This window comes from Pristiophorus japonicus, chromosome 8 (assembly GCF_044704955.1).
Source record: "Pristiophorus japonicus isolate sPriJap1 chromosome 8, sPriJap1.hap1, whole genome shotgun sequence".
Taxonomy (NCBI): Eukaryota; Metazoa; Chordata; class Chondrichthyes; family Pristiophoridae; genus Pristiophorus; species Pristiophorus japonicus.
Genome location: NC_091984.1, coordinates 64,326,780 through 64,353,128, shown reverse-complemented (window position 1 = coordinate 64,353,128; position 26,349 = coordinate 64,326,780). Strand labels below are relative to the sequence as shown.

General features: G+C 43.1%; 1 protein-coding gene across 4 annotated transcripts in view; it reads left to right on the top strand.

Annotated features, from left to right (window-relative positions):
• osbpl9 (oxysterol binding protein-like 9) overlaps positions 1–26,349 on the top strand; it is a 238,513-nt gene that overhangs the window by 95,998 nt on the left and 116,166 nt on the right. The window contains exon 1 of one of the 4 annotated variants that reach the window (XM_070886878.1): positions 17,002–17,186. The exons of the other annotated variants lie outside the window; for them this stretch is intronic. Coding sequence (XP_070742979.1) covers positions 17,154–17,186 — 33 coding nt within the window. The 5' untranslated portion in view covers positions 17,002–17,153. Of the gene's footprint in view, positions 1–17,001; positions 17,187–26,349 lie in introns of those variants that run through there. 4 annotated transcript variants of the gene reach the window in all.

The following is a 26,349-nucleotide window of genomic DNA, read 5'->3' as shown; positions in this document are numbered from 1 at the left end:
ATCACTCCACAACCTTCTTAGGGTATATAAACCAAATTTATACCTCCACTGAGGGTTAGTGCCCAAAACAGCACTCCAACTGGGGTCTGACCAAAACTCTCTGCAACTGAAACATCACGTTGTCATCACTTCCTCAATTTTCCAACCCTCTTGAGATAAAGGCCAACATTTCATTAGCCTTTTTGATTACATTTTACACTAGCTTTTAGTGATCAGGCACTCATGCTTAGTTACTAATATATGGCTACTTTTCAATTCTTGCGGAGACTCTGTACAGAAGGCACTTCAAGTCGCTGGAGATATATCACCAACGATGTCTCCGCAAGATCCTGCAAATCCCCTGGGAGGACAGGCGCACCAACATCAGTGTCCTCATCCAGGCTAACATCCCCAGTATTGAAGCACTGACCACACTCGATCACCTTCGCTGGGTAGGCCACATAGTTCGCATGCCAGATACGAGACTCCCTAAGCAAATGTTTTATGCGGAGCTCCTTCATGGTAAACGAGCCAAAGGAGGACAGTGGAAACGTTATAAAGATCCAGACTGTGGTCAAGCAGGGCTGCACCATCGCGCCAACCCTCTTCTCGATTTTCCTCGCTGTAATGCTCCACCTCACACTCAACAAGCTCCCCGCTGGGGTGGAACTAAACTACAGAACCAGTGGGAACTTGTTCAACCTTCGTCGCCTCCAGGCTAGGTACAAGACTGTCCCATCCTCTATTGTCGAACTATGGTACATGGACGACGCTTGCGTCTGCATACATTCAGAGGCTGAACTCCAAGCCATCATCAACATCTTCACCGTGGCATACGAAAGCATGGGCCTTACATTAAACATCCATAAGACAAAGGTCCTCCACCAACCTGACCCTGCCACACAGCACTACCCAGTCCCAGTCTCTAAAATACTAAATAAACAGAAACATATCCACAAACTTAGACAATGCAAACATGTCTATGATCACTCAATCTTACTTCATTTAAGTTAGATGTTTAGGAAGTAAGGCTATTTTTTTTTTAAAAGTGCTGACCTTGTCCTCCGTGAGTATTAGAGAATAAATTATACATTCTTTGCTCTTCTCTAACAATTTTGTTGCTATTTCTGCAGCTTTGTCAGAGAATGATGAATAATTTATGGTTACAGGATGAAGGCAAAATCAATCATGAAATGCCTGGACCGACAACTACCAGTTTATTTCTGATTCGAATGCTTTGAGGATTTCGTGTTTTGTACTCGGGTTTTTGGTTGGTGAAATTGCATTAAAAAAAAAAAGTACCTTCATATTTAGTGCATAATTTTGAAAGAATTATCCACATTGCTTCATTGGTAAGATAGAAATGGATCTCAGCCAATATGTTACTGGGGAATTCAGGGGCTTGGATTTTGCGGTCAGCAGCGAACAAACAGCGCTTGCCGTTCATTAAGCTTATAGCTGCCCACAGAATTTTCATGGGCTTTTTAGCGGCAACTTGCAATCGTGCGTCTGAATTCAGTGTGGTGCCTTCTACTGGAGATTTGGGACTTGTGTGAACAGGGAAAGCAACAGCCTGTCTCTGAGACACGCAGAGTCTAAACCAGGAAGTGTAAGTTAGAATATTGAATTCATATATAATCATGTACAGAAAGCAAAATAAGAGAGGGAATCAAAGATGGGATTGAGAGAGAGCGGTAAGAGTCAGAAAGAGAAAGTGAAAAGTAAATTATTTTAATTTTTAATTAAAAAAAAAATCTCCGACAATAATTAAAGGGGCTGAAATTGCCCCTTATTATAGCCCCATTAGCACCTCCAGGGGTGCAATGGTGTTTTCGCCTGGGGGAGGGGCGGCGCTACCTGGAAATTGCCCCGGAGGTTTGGGGAAGGGTGTTGTGCCGGTAGCACCGTGCCCCAGGCCAGTGCACACCCAGCGATGATGTCATTGACGTGTGCGCAGACCCCTTTGGGCCCTGTGGGGGAAATTGCCCTGCGGGCTGCGAGGCTGGTGCGGGCGGATGTCAACGCCAGCTTCTTGGGTCGCGAAACTGGCGGATATCCGCCACTGGGGCACACCTTAAAGGGGAGGTCTTTAGTGCCCCAGGCCGCCATTTTATTTTGTCGACCGACTCTAGCGTTGGCCCGACAGAGGTGACCCTCGCGTCGAACAGGCTGTCATCATGCAGTCCAGCACTCAATTTTGGGTGCCGGGCTGCTGGGCCGGTCGATCGTGTCCCTGGTGGCCCAGTGGCTGGCTACTAAAGGGCCAACAGAGTGCGCAGCGGGCCTCCTCTTTAATTGAAGGACTCAGCGCCGCGCTGCCGCCCGGGGGCACCCCTCCAAGGAAGTGGTCAGTGCCAGCTGTGACTTCAAGTGCCAGTTCAGGGACCTAAGGACATTAATCTAGGCTGACACTCCAGTGCAGTACATCATGGATCGCTCCGACTTATGTGAGCCGTAGGTGGGGGCTATAAATAGAGCTGGAGCGCCGGACCCTGGAACATTGTAGGCCGCCCTGACCTGTGTGTGAACACCACCGCAGGTCGGGGCTATAAATAGAGCTGGAGCGCCAGGCCCTGGAACATTGTAGGCCGCCCTGACCTGTGTGAGAACACCACCGCAGGTCGGGGCTATAAATAGAGCTGGAGCGCCGGGCCCTGGAACATTGTAGGCCGCCCTGACCTGTGTGTGAACACCACCGCAGGTCGGGGCTATAAATAGAGCTGGAGCGCCGGGCCCTGGAACATTGTAGGCCGCCCTGACCTGTGTGAGAACACCACCGCAGGTCGGGGCTATAAATAGAGCTGGAGCGCCGGGCCCTGGAACATTGTAGGCCGCCCTGACCTGTGTGTGAACACCACCGCAGGTCGGGGCTATAAATAGAGCTGGAGCGCCGGGCCCTGGAACATTGTAGGCCGCCCTGACCTGTGTGAGAACACCACCGCAGGTCGGGGCTATAAATAGAGCTGGAGCGCCGGGCCCTGGAACATTGTAGGCCGCCCTGACCTGTTTGAGAACACCACCGCAGGTCGGGACTATAAATAGAGCTGGAGCGCCAGGCCCTGGAACATTGTAGGCCGCCCTGACCTGTGTGAGAACACCACCGCAGGTTGGGGCTATAAATAGAGCTGGAGCGCCGGGCCCTGGAACATTGTAGGCCGCCCTGACCTGTGTGAGAACACCACCGCAGGTCGGGGCTATAAATAGAGCTGGAGCGCCGGGCCCTGGAACATCATGGTGAAGGTGCGGCGAATGAGCATACGGGGCCCAGAAGAACCGAGGGCCCAGAGGCAGCACGGGCCTGCCCATACTGCGATATGTGTGCGCACTAGGTCTGTGCAGCAGAGCAGGTCTCCAGCCATCCTGGTTCAACCCTTGTCACTGGATAAAGGCCTAGCTTTGTCGAGCCCGTGCAGTGGCTGATTTGCAATGGTCACCACACGTTAAAAAGAAATCCATGCACAGGCATCTTCCACCCCCTCAATTGGAGTTCAGGACTGGAACATCGGGTCCTTCATTGAAACATCTGTGAACACTTGGAAGCAAGTCATCCTCGTTCGAGGGACCGCCTATGATGATGATGATGCAGTACTGAGGGAGTGCTGCACTGTCGGAGTTGTTGTCTTTCGGATGAGACATTAAACCGAGGCTCCGTCTGCTCTCTCAGGTGGATGTAAAAGATCCCATGGCACTATTTCGAAGAAGAGCGGGAAAATTATCCTCGTTCAATATCTAACCCTCAATCAACACAACAAAAACAGTTTATCTGGTAATTATCATATTGCTGTTTGTGGAAGCTTGCTGTGCACAAATTGGCTGCTGCATTTCCTACATTACAACAGTGACTACACTCCAAAAAGTAATTGACTGTAAAGTGCTTTGAGACGCCCAGTGGTCGTAAAAGGCGCTATATAAATGCAAGTCTTTCTTTTATTCTTTCCTCTTTTTAATTGAAGAACTCAGTGCTGCGCTGCCGCCCTGAGAGCATCCCTCCAAGGAAGCAGAGTTCTGGAGACAGCGCTCTACTTTCTTTTAAGGGGCACACGGCACAGTTCCACCTCAGCGGCAATAAAAGTCCCGGCCCCGGGGTGATTTTCCCCCGAAAGTCTTTTGTATTGAGTCCCCCTTTATCAAATTTCCATTGTTTCATTTAAGGCAAAAATGGCTAGGTTTTTTTTGTTTATTTTTAATTGGGTTCTATAAAGTACCTTCGTATTTTATGAAGCTGTTGTACATATAGGTATCATATTCACATGTTTTAGAAAGCCATTGTATGATTACAATGATTGGAGTGTGTCGAGCTAAGGGGCACAGTCTCAGGATAAGGGGTAGGCCATTTAAGACAGAGATGAGGAGGAATTTCTTCAGTCAGAGGGTTGTGAATCTTTGGAATTCTCTGCCTCAGAGGGCTGTGGATGCTGAGTCTCTGAATATATTCAAGACTGAGATAGATTTTTGGAGTCTAGGGGAAATCAAGGGATATGGAAATCGGGCAGGAAGGTGGAGTTGAGGTCAATGATCAGCTATGATTTTATTGAATGACGGAGCAGGTTACGAGGGGCCGTGTGGCCTACACCTGCTATTATTATGTTCTTGAGGATATATTCATTTAGGCGTACAATCTCAAAATTTGAGTGTATATTCCTATACTTCATTTTTGAATTCACTGCGCCTCATGATTACCTGGTGCATGCGGGAGGGACGTATCCATACATTCGGCTGCTTGTGCTGGGTACAAGTAAGGTTTGGGATATTGACATTTATTTTGCCTAGTTTATGGGATTAGGAAGTGGGGTCACATAAGATGGGGTTTTACATTCTGACGGTCATCTGGTTGGTCTTGGTGCCTCATGTGGCCAGTAGGTGGGTTTCAATGCTGAGGGGGTAGCTTGTATTGTATGAGTCGCCAAAAAGAAACCCTAGACTGCCTGGTATTTTCCCCAATTCCAGGTAGAGACCAAACATCAGGGAGGGGAAAGAGGAGCACTCTTTAAACCCTGCCTTCCAGCCCACAAGGAAACATAAAATAAAACTCAACTTACCTGCTGAGTATCTGGGGGTCTCGACAGGTTTTCCTGACGAGGGTGCAGACCCTGCTTCCCTGCTCAGACCTCTGGTTGAAATTGCAGATCAGGTCCTGATGATCTCGGAGATGATCATAACTTTAACTTTAATAAAAAAATCAGTTTACTCCCTTCGTTTTCGGTGTAAGGGGTGTCGCAGTTGTGTGGAGCGGACTGGTTGGGCTGGGTGCTCTTTGCCTTTGCACCATTGTTCATTGTTTATAGAATTATATGTAACCTTCAGGGCTGCTGATCGAGGGCTGTGCGGCTCTTTGTCGGCTGGCGTGGACACGATGGGCCGAAATGGTCTCCTTCTGTGCTGTAAATGTCTATGTTTCCTGAATGCACTGATTCTTGATGGCTTACAGTTCCATGGCACCAACAACTCTCAGGTGCCCACCTGTGTTCATCCTTGTGAGAGCTGAGATACAAAGTGTTGGCAGTGGGGATGTCTCACTGAGCCCGATCCTGTCCTTGCCCAATGTCTACGCGTGTGCTTTGCAGCAGAGGTCGTAAAGTAGCAATGAAGAACAGAAATCCTGACTAATTTACTACTTCTCTCTCCCTAGCACAACCATATTGAGGCCCATTGTAGTGCTCTACCTGCAGCCCCACTAACTCTGAACAGAATAGGGATCAAATCTTTCCTTTCTGATCTGTAGGCAGTGCCTTTACCCAAGATTGGGGGTGGGGTGGGGGGGGGGGTCATTGCTTTTATCAAGTTTTAATAACATTGGATATATATTTGACTTGATTTATTTAAAGTGTATCCTACAAGTTACAAATAACAATGCTACTAGGAAAGGTTTATCAAGTCAATTAAATGCTTAAAAGCAAGCTTCCTACAGCTGCTGTCAGGTTTGAGTACTGCAGTACGTCATGATCATGAGCTTCTTACCAGAGTTCCTTGAGAACTGTAAACCAATTTGATCCACATCATGTGGCTCTTGAGCCTGTGCACATGCATTCATATGAGCACTATACAACAATAACTTGTATTTATAGAGCACCTTTAACATAATAACATGTCCTAAGGCACTTCATTGGAGCGCTATCAAACAAAAATTTCATTCCGAGTCTCATCAAATTTGTTGTCTCATAACGCCTGTGAAGTGCCTTGGATGTTTTACTATGTTATAAATACAAGTTGTTGTAAGAAAATATTAAGACAGCTGATTAAAAGTTTGGTCAAAGAGGTAGGTTTTAAGGTGCGTCTTATAAAAGATAGAGAGGTTTAGGGAGGGAATTCCAGAGTTTAGGTCCCAGGCAGCCAAAGGCATGGCTGCCATTGGTGGAGTGATTAAAATCAGGGATATGCAAGAGGCCAGAATTGGAGGAGCGCAGATATCTCGGAGGGTTGTAGAACTGGAGGAGGATACAGAGATGGGGAGGGGTGAGGCCATGGAGGGATTTGAAAACGAGGATTAGAATTTTTAAATTGAGGTGTTGCCCGGTCGGGACCTCATGCAGGTCAGTGAGCACAGGGGTGATGGGTGAATGGGACGTGGTGCGAGTTAGGATATAGGGATCAGAGTTTTGGATGAGCTCAGTTAATGGAGGGTGGAAGATGAGAGTCCGGCCAGAAGAGCATTGGAATAGTTACATCTAGAGGTAACAAAGGCATGGATTAAGGGTTTTAGCAGCAGATCAGCTAAGGAAGGGGCAGAGTAAATAAAAGGGTCGAACAGATTATTATACTGAAAAAAGAATTGGTATGGGTGGAGTTTAACATCCACTTCTTGCAAAAGAATCCAAACATCTTTGTCAGTTTTGTTTTCCTTGTACAGGTGTCCTCTTGGAGTAAGATACTTCATTAAAAAGTATATATATCATCTTTTTACCTTTTAAAATGAATTCTAATTAACATCTTGCTATTTTGTTTCTGTTGAATTGGTTGAATAGTTTTAAGTTGGCTTGTGCAGCACAGTAGGAGAGAAATCACAAGCATCTTGAGCCATGGGAATGGTAGGACATGGGTTAGAGCCTGCAATTCACTATTTTGCAGGTATTTTAAATTAAGTGTTGATGGGAATGCACTAACTAGATTGTTTATATGATGTCTGGTAGTGTGCATTAAGTTGTGCAAAATCTCTGTCATGCCCACTGGTACCCATTATGTTTTACCAAATTTCTTTCTAAGCTACCAGCAGTCCCCAAGGTCAAATTTGAAATGTCTGTCCTGGTTGCATTTGTTTCTGGCTGCACCCTAAACTTCTGCTACTCTTAATTAATATATATATATATATATCAAAGTAGTAAAACTCTAATTAATAATCATATTTATATTAATATAGAATCATAGAAACTTAAAGCACAGAATTACAAATTACGAGGGACGATTATGCAAACTAGGGTTGTATTCCCTGGAATTTAGAAGATTAAGGGGTGATTTGATCAAAGATCAAAGAACATAAGAAATAGGAGCAGGGGTAGGCCATATGACCCCTCGAGCCTGCTCCGCCATTTAATACGATCTTGGCTGATCCGATCATGGACTCAGGTCCACTTTCCTGCCCGCTCCCCATAACCCCTTATTCCCTTATCGGTTAAGAAACTGTCTGTCTCTGTCTTAAATTTATTCAATGTCCCAGCTCCACAGCTCTTTGAGGCAGCGAATTCCACAGATGTACAACCCTCTGAGAAAATACATTTCTCCTCATCTTAGTTTTAAATGGGCGGCCCCTTATTCTAAGATTATGCCCCCTAGTTCTAGTCTCAGTGGAAACATTCTCTCTGCATCTACCCTGTCGAGCCCCCTCGTAATCTTATATGTTTCGATAAGATCACACCTCAATCTTCTGAATTCCAATGAGCAGAGGCCCAATCTACTCAACCTGTCCTCATAAGTCAACCCCCTCATCTCCGGAATCAACCTTGTGAACCTTCTCTGAACTGCCTCCAAGGCAAGTATATCCTTTCGTAAATATGGAAACCAAATCTGCACGCAGTATTCCAGGTGTGACCTCACCAATACCCTGTATAGCTGTAGCAAGATTTCCCTGCTTTTATACTCCATCCCCTTTGCAATAAAGGCCAAGATTCCATTGGCCTTCCTGATCACTTGCTGTACCTGCATACTAACCTTCTGTGTTTCATGCACAATTACCCGCAGGTCCCGCTGTACTGCAGCACTTTGCAATCTTTCTCCATTTAAATAATAACTTGCTCTTTGATTTTTTTCTGCATGACCTCGCACTTTCCAACATTATACTCTGTCAAATTTTTGTCCACTCACTTAGCCTGTCTATGTCCTTTTGCAGATTTTTTTTGTGTCCTCCTCACACACATTGCTTTTCCTCCCCTCTTTGTATTGTCAGCAAACTTGGCTATGTTACATTCGGTCCCTTCTTCCAAGTCGTTAATACAGATTGTAAATAGTTGGGGTCCCAGCACTGACCTCTGCGGCACCCCACTAGTTACTGGTTGCCAACCCGAGAATGAACTATTTATCCTGACTCTCTGTTTTCTGTTCGTTAGCCAATCCTCTATCCATGCTAATTTATTACCCCCAACCCTGTGAACTTTTATCTTGTGCAGTAACCTTTTATGTGGCAATGCCTTCTGGAAGTCCAAATACACCACATCCACTGGTTCCCCTTTATCCATCCATCCTGTTCGTTACATCCTCAAAGAATTCCAGCAAATTTGTCAAACATGACTTCCCCTTCATAAATTAAGCTTTTCCAAATGTCCTGCTACTGCTTCTTTAATAATGGACTCCAACATTTTCCCAACCACAGATGTCAGGCTAACTTGTCTATAGTTTCCTGCTTTTTGCCTACCTCCTTTTTTACATAGAGGCATTACATTTGCAGTTTTCAATCTGCTGGGACCTCCCCAGAATCCAGGGAATTTTAGTAAATTACAACCAGTGCATCCACTATCCCTGCTGCTGCTTTTCTTAAGACCCTAGGATGCAAGCCATCAGGTCCAGGGGATTTATCTGCCTTTAGTCCCATTATCTTACTGAGTACTACCTCCTTAGTGATTCTGATTGTGTTAAGTTTCTCCCCCGCACATAGCCCCTTGACTATCCACTGTTGGGATATTGTTACTGTCCTCTACAGTAAAGACTGATACAAAATATTGATCCAGAGTTTCTCCCATCTCCATGTTCCCCATTACTAATTCCCCGGTCTCGTCCTCTAAGGGACCAACATTTACTTTAACCACTCTTTTCGTTTTTATATACCTATAGAAACTCTTGCTATCTGTTTTTATATTTTGTGCTAGTTTACTTTCGTAGTCTATCTTCCCTTTCTTAATCATTTGTTTAGTCATTCTTTGCTGGCTTTTAAAAGCTTCCCAATCTTCTGTCCTCCCACTAGTTTTGGCCACTTTGTATGCCCTTGTTTTTAATTGGATACCGTCCTGTATTTCTTTAGTTATAAGATATTAAGGGGAACTGATAGGATAGATAGAGAGAAACTATTTCCGCTGGCTGGGGAATCTAAGACTAGGGGATACTGCGTACAAATTAGAGCCAGGCCTTTCAGGAGTGAAGTTAGGAAGCACTTCTACATGTAAAGGGTTATAGAAGTTTGGAACTCTCTTCCGTAAATGGCAATTGTTAATTTTACATCTGAGATTGATAAATTTCTGTTAACTAAAAATATTTCATAAGAACACAAGAATTAGGAGCAGGAATAGTCCATTTGGCCCCTCAAGCCACTCAATGAGATTGTGGTTGATCTTTGACTTCAACTGCACTTTCCCGCCTGATCCCCATATCTCGTGATTACCCTAGTCCAAAAAAACATCTATCTCAGCCTTGAATATACTCAACGACAGAGCATCCACAGCCCTTTGGGGTAGAGAATTCCAAAGGGATTATGGAGTCAGGTCACAGATCAGCCATGATCTCATTGAATGGCGGAATAGGCTCAAGCGGCTAAATGGCTTACTCCTGTTCTTATATTCCTGTGTTCCCATTTGTCCCATCGTGCCTGTGCTGGCTCTTTGAAAGAGCAGTCATGCTTAGTCTCACACCCCTACTTTTTGTCCGTAACCCTGTAAGTTCCTCAAGTACCTAACCAACTCCCTTTTGAAATTGCTTATGGAATCAGCTTTCACCACCATTTCGAGTAGTGTTCCAGATCCCGACAACCCTGAGTGGAAAAAATGTCTCCCCTAGATCTTTTGCCAATGATTTTAAAGAGGATAAATATTGAATGGCCTGCTTCCGTGTTATAACTTCTATGTATTGCTATGTAAATAAACATACATTATCTACTTGGTAACAAGTATTGAAACCCAGTACAGTCCCCACCACTTAAAACATTCATGCTTAAAACAGGCAGTCGTTTATATCTGGCAAAAATTGATAACCATTATCAATTTGCACTAACGTCAATTTCAAAGTTGCCGGTTGTAACGTCTTAAGCGTCTGTTTATTTCAGACAAAGAGCTGTGCTTACTTAGGAATCCTCGATCACATAGGTTTGGTTTATCAAGAAAAACAAGAATGCTTCAGTTTTAATTCCAAACAGGATTTAAAATAACAAATTATGATATAAAAATTTTTGGGTTTTTTTGCTAATCTAATTGTATTTTTTTAATTCAATCTGATACCCTTCAAGAAAGGTAAACAGCAATTCCAATTAAAGTCCAGGCACATACACTGTACATTAATGATTTAGACGAGGGGATTAAATGTAGTAACTCCAAATTTGCGGATGACACTAAGTTGGGTGGCAGTGTGAGCTGCGAGGAGAATGCTATGAGGCTGCAGAGTGACTTGGATAGGTTAGGTGAGTGGGCAAATGCATGGCAGATGAAGTATAATGTGGATAAATGTGAGGTTATCCACTTTGGTGGTAAAAACAGAGAGACAGACTATTATCTGAATGGTGACAGATTAGGAAAAGGAGAGTTGCAACGAGACCTGGGTGTCATGGTACATCAGTCATTGAAGGTTGGCATGCAGGTACAGCAGGCGGTTAAGAAAGCAAATGGCATGTTGGCCTTCATAGCGAGGGGATTTGAGTACAGGGGCAGGGAGGTGTTGCTACAGTTGTACAAGGCCTTGGTGAGGCCACACCTGGAGTATTGTGTACAGTTTTGGTCTCCTAACTTGAGGAAGGACATTCTTGCTATTGAGGGAGTGCAGCGAAGGTTCACCAGACTGATTCCCGGGATGGTGGGACTGACCTATCAAGAAAGACTGGATCAACTGGGCTTGTATTCACTGGAGTTCAGAAGAATGAGAGGGGATCTCATAGAAACGTTTAAAATTCTGACGGGTTTAGACAGGTTGGATGCAGGAAGAATGTTCCCAATGTTGGGGAAGTCCAGAACCAGGGGTCACAGTCTAAGGATGAGGGGTAAGCCATTTAGGACCGCGATGAGGAGAAACTTCTTCACCCAGAGGGTGGTGAACCTGTGGAATTCTCTACCACAGAAAGTAGTTGAGGCCAATTCACTAAATACATTCAAAAGGGAGTTAGATGAAGTCCTTACTACTCGGGGGATCAAGGGGTATGGCGAGAAAGCAGGAATGGGGTACTGAAGTTGCATGTTCAGCCATGAACTCATTGAATGACGGTGCAGGCTAGAAGGGCCGAATGGCCTACTCCTGCACCTATTTTCTATGTTTCTATTAACAGCGGCTTTTGAGTCAAAGTAGAAAGCTCTGGCAGGTGATTATAAACGTCCTTCCAATATCCTAATTTCATATTGCTTACATGTATCATGTATATATTAGAGCTGTAATGAGTGAAATACTCAGCTGAAACATGACAAAGATTGTATCGCTCTGAACAGAAATGAACCAATTTATTCTGGCCAAATTAATGTTATTAATCTTATTTAATGCAATCTTGTTTAAAATAAATGCTTGTAGCTTGCTTGTATATAACATAAGAAATGGGAGCAGGAGTAGAACACAGTGTTCCCTTGAGCCTGCTGCACCATTCAATAAAATCATGGCTGATCTTCGACCTCAACTCCACTTTCTCGCCCGATCCCCATATCCCTTGATTCCCCAAGATTGCAAAATTTATCTATCTCCGCTTTGAATATATGCTCAATGACTAAGCATCTACAGAACTTTGGGGTAGAGAAATTCCAAAGATTCACTACTTTTTGAGTGAAGAAATTTCTCCTCATCTCAGTCTTAAATGGCCAACTCCTTGTCCTGAGACTTTGCCCCCTAGTTCTAGACTCTCCAGCCAGGGGAAACAACCTCACAGCATTTTTCCTGTCAAGCCCTCTCAGAATGTTATATATTTCAATGAGATTACTCATTCTTCTTAACTCCAGAGGGTAATAGCACATTCTACTCAATCTCTCCTCATAGGACAACCCTTTCACCCTAGGAATCGATCTAGTGAACCTTCATTACACCCTCTCTAAGGCAAGTACATATCCTTTCTTAGGTAAGAAGACCAAAACGGTGCACAGTACTCCAGGTGTGGTCTCACCAAAGTCCTGTACAATTGCTGTAAGATTTCCTTACTCTTGTACTGCAACCCCCTTGCAATAAAGGCTAACATACCATTTGCCTTCCTAATTGCTTGCTGTACCTTCATGTTAACTTTGTGTTTCGTGTACAAGGACACCCAAATCCCTCTGAACATCGACATTTAATAGTTTCTCGCCATTTAAAAAAAAATGCAGTTTTAAAAAAATTCTTCCTACCAAAGTGAATAACCTCACACATTATACTCCATCTGCCACCTTCTTGCCCACTCACTTAACCTGTCGATATCCCTTTGCAGACTCTCTGTCTCCTCCTCATAGCTTACTTTCCCAGCTAGCTTTATATCATCAACAAACTTGGAAAAATTACGCTCAGTCCCCTCACCTAATTCATTCATATAGATTATAAATAGCTGAGGCCCATGCACTGATCCTTGTGGCATCCCACTCAGCTTGTAAGAAAGGTACGGCAATAATTATGGGCGATTTTAATCTTCATATTGATTGAACAAATCAAATTGGCAAAGGTAGCCTGGAGGAAGAGTTCATAGAGTGTATGCGGGATGGTTTCTTGGAACAATACGTTGTGGAACCAATCAGGGAGTAGACTATTTTAGATCTGGAAATGTGTAACGAGTCTGGATTAATTGATGATCTTGTAGTGAAGGATCCTCTTGGGAAGAGTGATCATAACATGGTAGAATTTCAAATTCAGAAAGCTAGTTCACAAACTAGTGTCCTGAACTTAAATAAAGGTAACTACAAAGGTATGAAGGCAGAACTGGTTAAAGTGGACTGGGAAAGTAAATTAATGGTAAGATTGTAGAAAAAAAATGGCAAACATTTGTGGCCAATTAAGAAAGTAAAGGATGGTATCCAATTGAAAACAAAGACATACAATGTTGCGAATTAAACAGTGGAAGGCCAGAGGATTGGGAAATTTTTAGAAACCAGCAAAGGACAACTAAAAAAATTATAAAGAAAGAGAAAATAGCTTATGAGAGTAAACTAGCAAGTAATATAAAAACAGACAGTAAGTGATTCTACAGGTATATAAAAAGGAAGCAAGTAGCGAAAATAAATGTTGGTCCCTTAGAGGATGAGACTGGGGAACTAATAATGGGAAACAGAAATGGCGGAGACTTTGAACAAATATTTTGTATCGGTCTTCACAGTAGAAGACACTAAAAGCCCCCCAATAATAGATAATCATGGGGCTAGTGGGGGCGGGGGGGAAACTTAAAACAATCACCATCACTAGAGAAAAAGTACTAAGTAAACTACTGGAACTAAAGGTGGACGAGTCCCCTGGACCTGATGGCCTGCATCCTAGAGTCTTAAAAGAGGTGGCTGCAGAGATAGTGGATGCATTGGTTGTAATCTACCAAAATTCCCTGAATTCTGGAGAGGTCCCAGCAGACTGGAAAACTGCAAATGTAACGCCCCTGATTAAGAAAGGAGGGAGACAAAGCAGGAAACTATAGACCAGTTAGCTTAACATCTGTCATTGGGAAAATGCTGGAGTCTATCATTAAGGAAGTACAAGTGCTACATCCCGAATCAGGAACTCTGAAAACCAGAATTGTCCGAAAACCGGACATTTTGCGGATAATTGATAGTCGTCCGGAATTATTGACTGAAACTCGTACATTTTTAAGCAAAACCCAAAATCCGGCACTGATTCGGTTGGGGCCTCAACGATTTCAGACCAAAAATCAAGCCTGAAATACAGAATTCTTGATCAAATCCATGCCGGAGTTTGGGTTTTGCCGGATTTTGGTCCTCGCCGCACAAAACCCGGCACGGATTCAGTCGAGGACTCCAGATTTCAGACTATTGATTTTCTTGTCTGAAATCCGGAAAAACCCCAGAACCGGAACGGACTAGGTCCTGAGAATTCCGGATTTCAGACATTGAACCTGTAGTAACAGGACATTTAGAAAATCATAATGCAGTCAAGCAGAGTCATTATGGTTTTTTGAAAGGGAAATCATGTTTGACAAATTTGCTGGAGTTATTTGAAGATGTAACGAGCAGCATGGACAAAAGGGAACCAGTAGATGTCGTGTATTTGAATTTCCAGAAAGCATTCGATAAGGTGCCACATAAAGGTTACTGCACAAGATAAGAGCTCATGGGGTGGGGGGTAATATATTAGCATGGATAGCGGATTGGCTAACTAACAGTAAGCAGAGAGTCGGGATAAATGGGTAATTTTCAGGTTGGCAAACTCATTATTGGGGTGCTACAGAGAACAGTGCTGGGGCCTCAACTATTTACAATCTATATTAATGACTTGGATGAAGGGACTGAGTGTAATGTAGCCAAATTTGCTGATGATACAAAGATAGATGGGAAAGCAAGTTGTGAAGAGGATGCAAAGAATTTACAAAGGGATATAGATAGGCTAAGTGAGTGGGCAAAAATTTGGCAGATGGAGTATAATGTGAGAAAATGTGAGGTTATCCACTTTGGTAGGAAAAATAAAACATCTAATTATTATTTAAATGGGGAGAGATTATAGAATGTGGTGGTACTTGTACACAAAACACAAAAAGTTAGTATGCAGGTACAGCAAGAAATTAGGAAGGCAAATGGAATGTTGGCCTTCATTACAAGGGGGAATGGAATATAAAAGGTAGGATAGTCCTGCTATAACTATACAGGGCATTAGTAAGACCAAACGTAGTGTACTGCGTACAGTTTTGGTCTCCTTATTTAAGGAAGGATATACTTGCACTGGAGGCAGTTCAGAGAAGGTTCACGAGGTTGATTCCTGAGATGGAGTTTGTTATATGAAGAAAGGTTGAGCAGGTTGGGTCTATTCTCATTGGAATTTAGAAGATTTAGAGGTGATCTTATTGAAACTTATAAGATCAGCCATGATCTTATTGAATGGCGGAGCAAGCTCGAGGGGCCATATAGCCTACTCATGTTCCTATTTCTTATGTTCTGTTCCTATTTCTTATGTTATGTTATGTAAGATTCTGAGGGGGCATTACAGGGTGGTTGCAGAGAGGATATTTCCCTTTGTGGGGTAATCTAGAACTAGGGGGCATAGTTTCAGAATAAGGGGTCGCCCATTTAAAATGGAAATGAGGAGGAATTTCTTCTGAGGATCATGAATCTTTGAAATTCTCTCCTTCAGAGAGCTGTGGAGGCTGGGTCATTGAATGTATTTAAAGTGGAGATATACAGATGTTTGAAAGATAAGGGAGTCAAGAGTTACGGGGAGCAAGCGGGGAAGTGGAATTGAGGCCAGGATCAGATCAGCCATGATATTGAATGGCGGAGTAGGCTCGAGGGGCCAAATGGTCGTCTCCTGTTGCTATTTCTTATGTTCTTAGTTACAGCCTGCCAACCTGAAAATGACCTGTGTATTTCTACTTTCTGCTTTCTATAACCAATCCTCTATCCATGCTAATATAATATCCCCAACCCCATGATCAATTACGCTGGCAATTTCAGGATGATTAATGAAGGCATCTTTTTCTGAATGAAAGGAGATATTATGTTGGTAAATTTTCTGATTTTGGTTTAGACAATAGTGAAGTATTGACATAGTGCGACCCTGTTTTAACCGGCCATCACATATAGCAGGCAAATCGTGTTCACACAAACGTGCCCGATATAAGTGGTGGGAACTGTAGTGTGAGTATTTGCTTAAAGTAACTTTTATCACCCAGCTGGGACTTAAGTTTTTGGCATAGTAATGATATTGATGTCCTACTCCGTTCATAAGCAGCTAGCTCAAAAGGGTCTGATGCATTAATCATCCAAGAAGCTCTCCTGATTGACAAACCCCCTTATCTCCAATGACTGCTTTTTGACCTGCTCAAAGGTAAAGATTACTGTATTCTCGCAGGACATATGCAGTGAACATGTCTTTTAAATGGGCAAACTTTTTTTCCTCCTCTACTCCCTAATCCTTTGCCTGAGTAACTCTCCACTTGCATGTGATCATGTAACTTTAATTGTTTTTCATCTTAATGTGCAGTTGCATTGAGTTTCAGTGACCTCTGGCGACCAGTTACCTTGATGTTATCAGTACTTGATGTTTAAACTAAAAGATTAAAATGATTTTTAAATGGAGTGCTGGTGTTGAAACTCCATCTTAAACCTTTACTGCCTGATACTACCATGATAATTGTTGTACATTGCTACATATATGTGATAAATTGCCAATTTCCAATTGTAACTTGCAGTGTCAGATGCAGGTTAAGTACATGCAAGCTAAGCAAGTTTTAAACTGTTTGTATTTGCAAAGCTTTTTTCAAATTGCCTTATTTTGTTACATACTGACAAGACCAGCAGTTTAGCACATCATGGTTCCTACTTTGAAGACATCTTTTCAAACTTTTATTTTAAAGGAAACAATGCATCCCTGGCCCATACGTAAACAAAGAATGACATGCCCTAATATAGCTCATATGTGGCGATCGTAGACCAATCACTGCAAGCTCTTATAATATACATGTCCTTTAGCCAATCCAGGAAGCCGCTGTGTACAGCTTCTGAAGTTCACAGATTAGCAAATAGAGGAAGTACTGTGCTGTGTAGCTTCTAAACCATGGTGTTCAAAACTGCTTGCGAATAGAGCTCTTTGTCTAGATTGAGTTAGAGAAAAATAAATTCTTTGTTTTATAAAGGCATTTTATAAAGGAACACAGAAGAGTTAACTTTGGAATGAAGTAGATGAGAATAATGGCAGTGAAAGGATTCATCAGCGTAAGTTGCAAAACCTCTTTAATTGGGAAGTAGGCCACAGTGCTTTCTGTTTTACATTTAGTGCCTGTGGTAATTTTACATGTCTTCCTTATTACTTCAAAACTGTAAGATGGCTAGTTTGTAAGAGTAATTATTTCTGTAGTTTGTATGCTGGATTGTGTGTAACTTGATTGAGTTTTTACTTACAATATTTAAAAGTTAAGAATGTGGCAGTACTATTATGAATACTGAAGCCTTTTTTTCGAGAAATTTGATGAATCACAGCATTCTTTGTATCAAAAGGAAATTCTTGCTCTCCCCTTTCTCCCTCTCTCCCACTTCACAGAAAAAAGTGCATATGTATTTGTAATTATGGCACTACTATGGTACATATAGGGACTAACTTTAAACCTCAGAGCCTCAAAAAAAACAGTTGACTTTTGTAATTTGATTTAATGATGCAATCCAAATGGGTGTGCTATAAAGAATCTGTCATGTCCCTAAAACATTGTCAAGTAAGTTAGAAAATATTTCATTTTTGCAAGTGGATTCCTCGTTCCTTTTGGAAGTGTGCATTTTGGTAACGTGTTTGAACACTCACTTCGGTAACACCCAATATTAATGATCTTCACTTGCCTTTGTGATAGAAAAATGTACAACTATCTGCATATGTATAATCCAAGCAGAGTACGGTAGCACAGTGGTTATGTTACTGCACTAATGATCCAGAGACACGAGTTCAAATTCCACCACGGCAGCTGGGGAATTTAAATTCAGTTAATTAAAAGTGGGTAAAATGCTAGTATCTGTAATGATGACCATGTACCGGATTGTCGTTAAAAACCCATTTGGTTCACCATTGTCATTTAGGGAAGGAAATCTGCCGTCCTTACCCGGTCTGGCCCATATGCGACTCAGACCCACAACAATGTGGTTGACTCTTAACTGCCCTCTGATGTCCAAAAGGCCAAGCTTGATCCTGTTCTCATGAAATCCATACAAGTGCACTTCCAGCAGGGATCACTGGTTGGTGACCAGGAACAAGAGCTTTGGTGGACAGTTGGGGGAAATGTTCATCTTCATTGTCTCTGCAGTAATCTGACAGAGCAGATTTCCAGCCCCATATAGTACCCACTTGATGTTCATTCCATTGATTTAATTGGAATGAAAATCAGGCAAGTTCTATAAAGGACGAGTGATCTGCTCAGCCAGATGCCCATCCAGATGGTGAAGATGAAAATTCACCCCATAATTTTTTTCCCTTCCCTACCCCAGGGTCCTTGAGACCAGTTATAATGACATTACCATCCTGGTTGAAATGAGCTAACTTAATCAGACAGTAGATCAAACACGCATAGTTGAGCTATTTACTGGATACATTTACTGAGCCATTGGGGGAGCCTTCATTGAATTTTAATCCTTATGAAAATCTGTTAATTTTGTGAGTTCAAATTTTCCATAGTTTTAACAAAACTTTAAATTTAGCTTACATTTTATTTTACTGACCATATTCTTAAAAGCACATTGAATACAGTATATCTGGGAATAATTTCTATTCCGGTTGACATTTGCATGACTGTTATGTTCTCATCACATTTAGACCTTTAAAGAAATTCTGAGCCACCTCCCCAAACAGTAATTTCAGATCATCTTACTGAAGTTGCATGTTCAGCCATGAACTCATTGAATGGCGGTGCAGGCTCGAAGGGCTGAATGGCCTACTCCTGCACCTATTTTCTATGTTTCTAAAATGCCCTGTAGTTACAGTCCTTGGTGATTTGCAAACACTGCTTCAGTTCTACGTGGGGTAATTAGGATAAAAACAGTTCAAGCAAAAATGTAATTTGTGTCTGCTTTTGGTTTAGTTAATTGAATTATTCCCAGTAATTTTAGCAGTGCATTCAAACAGCCACAGGCTTTATTACTGAATATGAGGCATGTAGCATAATGTGAGAATCATAATGAAAATGTAAATTAACTGAAAAGTAATTAAAATGTATAATGCAACCATTGAACACTTACTGGACTTTTTGAGGAACAGAGATAGATGCCTAAAAGTGATAATTTCATCATGCAATTTGATTGTTCTATAAGGAGAGATCTAGTAGTCATTCCAAAGTCTGGGGAAAATAGCAATCAATTGTAAAATAATCTTTTATAGTGCTTAATCCTCATTGATTTTTCTCAAACTGGTGATAATTATAATAACAATTTTCAATCTATGATGTCAATTGTAGCGTTGAATCAATTTTCTGAAAAATTGCAGTGAAATTAAGACCAATTTTAAATCCAAAAACATTATTGGAATAAAAATGCAAATTTTATTTGGTCCCGTATGTTGAGAATTTCTGCAATTAGATAAAATTGTTTTTGGAGGAGTTTCACTTTTTTTTTAAGAACTTGCTTCTTTTTCTTACCCTGTCGTAAGGAAAAGGAGGGACCTGGGTCTTAACTTTTTCATGTAGTTATTGGTACTGATTGAGGTAGTGATCCAAATTTCTCTTTACTTCTGATGAGAGAATAAGTTCTGATGAATATAAATACAGTTTGCGAGGCAGTATTCCAAACACTTGCTTACCTGACCACAGATCATTTTATGAGTATCAAGCACAATAAACAACCCATATTCTGAAATCTCCAAATCTTTGCACATAAACCTAAAAAAAGGAGGCAAGTTCATTAAAAAATATATATTTTTATCAGCTTCCCTTGTTGACACAGTGTGGTAATCAGACGGGAGGCTGAGCCATATTAAATAGGAAGGTTACACCCTTGATCGTTGGGCTGTGCAGATTAGACTATTTTGGTAGCAAGGATAGAAACACATTGCCGTTGGCCTCGGTGTCCCCAGGTTACGGAGGTAATAATCAGCCATAGTTGTAAGTTAGTACCATTGCCCAGTGACTTTCGCTAGAAATATGCTTGTGTACATGTTAGGTGACTACTGTATCAGTCTTGGCTGAGCTTACCACAGTTCAACCCTTCTCTGTAATTAGAAGAGAAACAAGCACAGTGCTTTTTTTGTTCATTAATAAGTGGCCAATAGCTAGAGCAATGTGGGAGACGATTCATACAAACATACAAAAATGACAGACAGGAAAAGACAGCTGGTCCATCAAGCCTGCCCATACTCACAATGCCTGGAGCATCACCTCCTGCCCCCCAGTAGCATCTAATCTCCTAGGAGAGGCAAAAGGGGAAACATCTGGTAAATTCCTCTCCAGTCCCTTTAGGCAATCAAAACCGACCAGGAAATCACATTGACTGCATGTGATAACTGTTAAACCGCACTGTTTACATGATGGACAGAATGGTGTCCTTTGAGTTTTATTGAATGGTTCTATTAATACAACCCAATACCCTTGTTTGCTTTGGCCAAGGCTTCTTTGCATTCGGGGCACCAGACGGAGATGCGCCGTTCTAATCCTGGGGGCAAACTTGGGCCCTATATCCCCAACACCACTGCAGGTCATTAATTAAAATAGTGAACAGTAGTCGACCTAACAATGATCCCTGGGGGACACCAGCCTCTAGGCTGATCCACAACATTGACTACAACTTTCTGACTGCAGGATTGGAGCCAGTTCCTAATGCATTGTATCAAATTACCACTGATGCCACAAGATTCTATCTTGTGAAGTAACTTCATGTGAGGTATCTTATCAAAGAGTTTCAGAAAGTCCAGTTTCAGGTAGACAATCTCAATCAGATTATCTTCATCCACTAACAGAAATGTCTTCAAAAAACTGAAGCAAGTTTGTAATAAATTACCAGAAGCTGTGGTGAGTATCTCTAATAGCCCCTTCTCTTTCTCGGTGATCATAAAGAGCATCTCTTAAGATGCCTTCAAGCATCTTCCCTATTATTGATGTTAGGCTGAAGGACCTGTAGTTCCCTGGCTCTGATTTTGACCCCCGTTTTTGAAAATCTGAACTATATGAATTACCTTTCTAAGGGAACATTCCTTGATTGTATTGTACTGTTGAAAATATGGGCCAGGGACTCACAGAACACTTGTCCCACCTCTTTAACCATCCTTGGGTGGATGTCATCTAGTCCTGGAGCCCTGTCTATTTTGAGATAGCCTATTCTATCCAAAATGACATCGCTATCTATTTTAATTTTTATATTATTGACTACAGTACATCCCACAGCTGGAATCTGAGCATAAGAACATAAGAAGGAACAGGAGTAGGCCATCTAGTCCCTCGAACTTGCTTCGCCATTCAACAAGATCATGGCTGATCTGGCCGTGGACCCAGCTCCACTTACCCGCCTGCTCCCCATAACCCTTAATTCCCTTATTGGTTTAGTCATTTTTTTGGTGAACATATGCTTCATAGTTCTATAGGATACAGCAGCAACAGGAGTGTAGAATGATGCAAAATAGTCAATTAACATCTCTGCTAAAGCCTGCAAATCTGTTTGAGTCTGTCTGAACTGTCTTTCAGAGGCTCTGTACAATTTTTAGCTGATTTTACTTACTTTAAAAAGCTTTTGCTATTGCTACCACAATTATGCACTTTTCTAAGATCTCCTAGATTGTCTAATGACTATTATGGCTTTCTTGAGTGTGTGTGATAGTTGTCCATGTTCTCCTGTGACTTAAATTCCTTAAGTCTGTAAAATGCCATTTTTTTAATCTAATTTGTCTCTGCAGATTTCTTGTTGGCTATAATGGTTTTGTCTTTATTTGTGCTGCTCTTTTAACCATTGGGACAGGAACCCCATTTTGTTTTAGAAAGGGTTTGAAGACACATTTTATCAGCATTTTTTTTGCCTATCTGGTAGGGTTGCCCAGTCCATTTTTGCCAAACCTTCAGCCATTTTTGAAAAATTAGCCCTCATAACATCAGGAACCAGCTTTAGACTCTCACTATTTATTTATTGATTGATTGCCAAATCATAAATGCCTGAATAAAGAATGGGTTTATGATTTTGTTATAGTGAATAGTGAAAATCTTCGATATATGGTTTATTCATTTTTTTGGTGAACATATGCTTCATAGTTCTACAGGATACACAAGCATTGCTTGGTTTACACTGTATTAAACAGCTAATAAATAGAATATTGTGAATAATGTTTAATTATATGAACACTTCTCTCACTCAGTATATGGGATTAAAAATGGATCCAAATGATTTTAGGGCTTAAATACTTTTGGATGTTTAAAAAGAGACAAACTCCCTTATTACATTATTCCTGTTGTTGCCATGTAATTGCTCTGAAATAAAATGATTCATGCTGGGGTACATAGGCAAGTGATATCTTCGCACTTTTCACTCATGAGTCTGGATAGTGAGTAGTGACATACTACTTGACCTGAGAGGATACCACAGCAGAGTAGATTTCTGTCCTCACAAGCACATTCCAGCAAAGACCATTGGATAGGTATCAGGCCATCAGTAGTAGAAATCTTGCATCTGCCCTCTCTTGCCCCGCCCGCCCACTATCACCTACCATCTACCCTCTCTTGCCCCCCCCGCCTGCCCGTCCACTATCACCTACCATCTACCCAAGCACATTGCTGCAACCCTCAATGCCTCCCTGCTGGGAAACTGGCAATAAACCAGATATTGGAATGAGATCTTTCTTGGTCAATATGGCTCAGTAGCTCCCCGCTCAGTGCAGCTACTCACTTTGAACTAATGAGAGCCAAAGATAGTTCGTTTTATATCACTAAACCTAATTTGGGTTTCACAATGATTGTCAATTATATTATCAAATAACTAGTGTATGTTTTGTTTTAGGCTAAACAGACTGTCAATGTTTTCATTAGAATAAAGAATGTTATGAGGAGGTACAATAGAAGTGCTCACAATTATGAAAGAATTTGATGAAGTAATTTGGGATAAACTATTTCTGTTGGTCAGCGATTCAGTAACTACATGGTATAAATTTCAGATCACTAACAAAGAATGAAGGGAGAGATTAGGAAAATGTCTTTAACACAGATGGTTGTTGGGACATGAATGTCCTTCTACAAACAGTAGTGTAAGCATTATCTGTAAAAGCTTTTAAAAGGGAGGCAGATAAATATTTGAAAATAAAAGTTTTAAAATGTGTGGGGAAAAGGCAGGCGAATAGTTCTCGGTGGATAGTGCTTTCACAGAGCCAGCACAGGGTGATCAGCTGAAAGGCCTCATACTGTGCTGCAAAATTCTATGGGGCTGAAAATGCCCTGTTTTGCGCCTCCCGTTAGCACCTCCGGGGGGCACTAATGGGACGTGAAACTGGATTCGCCCAGGGATGGGCGCTATCAGCTCCCGTGAAATTGCGCGGGAGTTAGCCGAGGTGCTGACACAGTCGCGCTGCGCCGCGCCCTGCCAGTAACGCTCCGTGCTGCTGCGCAACAAGTGATTATGTCATCATCGTGTACAGGGACCCTTTTCTGGCCTGGGGTGGAAATTGGCCAACGCCCCGCAAGGCTGCCGCAAGCGGTGTCAGGGCCAGCCTCGTGGGTCGTGAACCAGGCTGACATTCGCTCATGGGGCAGATGTTGAAGGGGAGATTGGGAGCGCCGTGTGCCTACATTTTTTTCCGACCGACTCACCCGTCGACCCCTTCTGTGCTTTTTTCACGTGGTCCAGGCTGTCATCATGCAGCCCGGCACTCCGTTTGGGTGCTGGCTGCGGCCTCAGTACCACGCCACCCTGGTGGCCCAGTGGAGGCCATCAGAGGCTGTGCAGAGTGCGCTTCCAAACCCATCCCAACAGGAAGTGGAGCGTGCGACATTGCGCTCCACTTCCTGTGAGGGTCAGTAACCGCAATATTGCGGTCGGGGAGTGACTTCTGTGTCGGGTGCAAGATGTCCCTCCCTGACTCAGTTACCGTCCCCAGAGAGGCCGCTGGAGAATTTCGCCCCCTATGATTCTTATGACAGAGCCAGAGTTGTTTCTCTCTCTAACATTCAAATTGTGTATGTAATCTAACTAGCAGGTGACTTCATTGATTTAATTTAGGGGGCATCATGTGAAGTTATGTCCTAGTCAATATTTATCCCTCAACCAACATCACTAAAACAGATTCTGGTTATTATCTCATTGCTACTTGTGGGACGTTGCTGTGTGCAGTTTGGGTGCCATGTCTCCCTACATTACAGCAGTGCCAATACTTCAAAAGTAAGTTGAGGACCAATGGATAACTATTTTAATGTGAATTCGCTAGACTTGTACAGGTTGAATCTCCCTTATCCGGCACCCTTGGGACCTGGCCTGTGCCTAATCAGGGATTTTGCCAGATGAGGGGAGGCGGCCCGAGATTGGGGAGGGGGGGAGGAGGTTGGTGGGCCCGAAGTGTCGGCGGGCCGCGAAGGAAGGGTCGGTGGGCCCTCAGCGGGCCGATTGTCGGCGCGGCCCCAAAGTCGGGGTGGAGGTCGGCCACGTTCTGCGCCTGCGCCCCCGGCCACTGGAATCATGCCGGACGAGGGGTGGTGCCGGATAAGGGAGTCCCGGATAAGGGAGGTTCAACCTGTACTACACAGTGCAAAGACTAACAATGTGAGACAGCCTACTAGAGGTGGACTCTCAACTCTTGCTTTAGTCAGATCAGGTAGTCGACTTCTGCGTTACCCTCCCAGTGAGTTATACTACAGGTGCAGCGTCCAGAATCCGGAACCCTCGAGACCGAGGCCGTTCCGGATTTCGCGTTTTTCCGGACTTTGGATCGTCTTTCTGATGTCAAGAATCCGGGTATTTCCGGATTTCGGAACATCAGAAAAGGGAGGGATGGGCTTGCTGAGGAGCTGTTCAGCTGCCGGCCCCGTCGATGATGACGTCGGGCAGGGTCCACCAGCCAAGGAGCTATTCGTGCGGGCCCACCGAGGAAGAGCTGTTCGGGCAGGGGCCCGCCACCAAGGAGCTATTCGTGCGGGCTCGCCGAGGAGGAGCTGTTCGGATGGGACCCCACTGCTGAGGAAATGTTCGGGCGGGGCCCCGCTGCCGAGGAAGTGTTCGGGCAGGCCCTGTTGCGGAGGAGCTGTTCGGGCGGGCCGACGAGGAGGCCCTGAGGTAAGGGCAGCAGCGGAGGGCAGCGAGGCAAGGCCTGAGGTCAGGCAGCGGTTGGACCTCGAGGTCGGCGTGTCCGGATTCCGAAACATTTTACGGATACCGGACGACCCTGCCACCAATCGGTCTGAATTCTGGAACATTCCGGATTCCGGAACTCCGGATTTGGGACGCTGCACCTGTACCACTTTTGAATCAGTGCACACCTGAAACCACTTCATCTTGAATCCCAAATGGTAATATAGCTGTAGTATAAAGAATGAATTTAATGGGTTTAATTTCCTCAGCAGTAAACAAACAAGGAGGGAGAGAGAAAATGGGGAATTATAGACCGGTTAGCCTGACATCAGTAGTGGGCAAAATGTTGGAATCAATTATTAAAGATGAAATAGCAATGCATTTGGAAAGCAATGACAGAATCGGACCAAGTCAGCATGGATTTATGAAAGGGAAATCGTGTTTGACAAATCTTCTAGAACTTTTTGAGGATGTAATGAGTAGAGTGGACAAGGGAGAACCAGTGAATGTGGTGTATTTGGACTTTCAAAAGGCTTTTGACAAGGTCCCACACACAAGAGATTGGTGTGCAAAATTAAAGCACATGGTATTGGGGGTAATGTACTGACGAGGATAGAGAACTGGTTGGCAGACAGGAAACAGAGAGTCGGGATAAACGGGTCCTTCTCAGAATGGCAGGCAGTGACTAGTGGGGTGCTGCAGGGCTCAGTGCTTGGGCCCCAGCTATTGACAATATACATCAATGATTTAGATGAAGCAATTGAGTGTAATATCTCCAAGTTTGCAGATGACACTAAGCTGGGTGGCAGTGTGAGCTGTGAGGAGGATGCAGGTGACTTGGACAGGTTAGGTGAATGGGCAAATGCATGGCAGATGCAGTATAATGTGGATAAATGTGAGGTTATCCACTTTGGTTGCAAAAACAGGAAGGCAGAATATTATCTGAATGGCGGCAGATTAGGAAAAGGGAAGGTGCAACAGACCTGGGTGTCATGGTACATCAGTCATTGAAAGTTGGCATGCAGGTACAGCAGGCGGTGAAGAAGGCAAATGGTATGTTGGCCTTCATAGCTAGGGGATTTGAGTATAGGAGCAGGGAGGTCTTAATGCAGTTGTACAGGGCCTTGGTGAGGCCTCACCTGGAATATTGTGTTCAGTT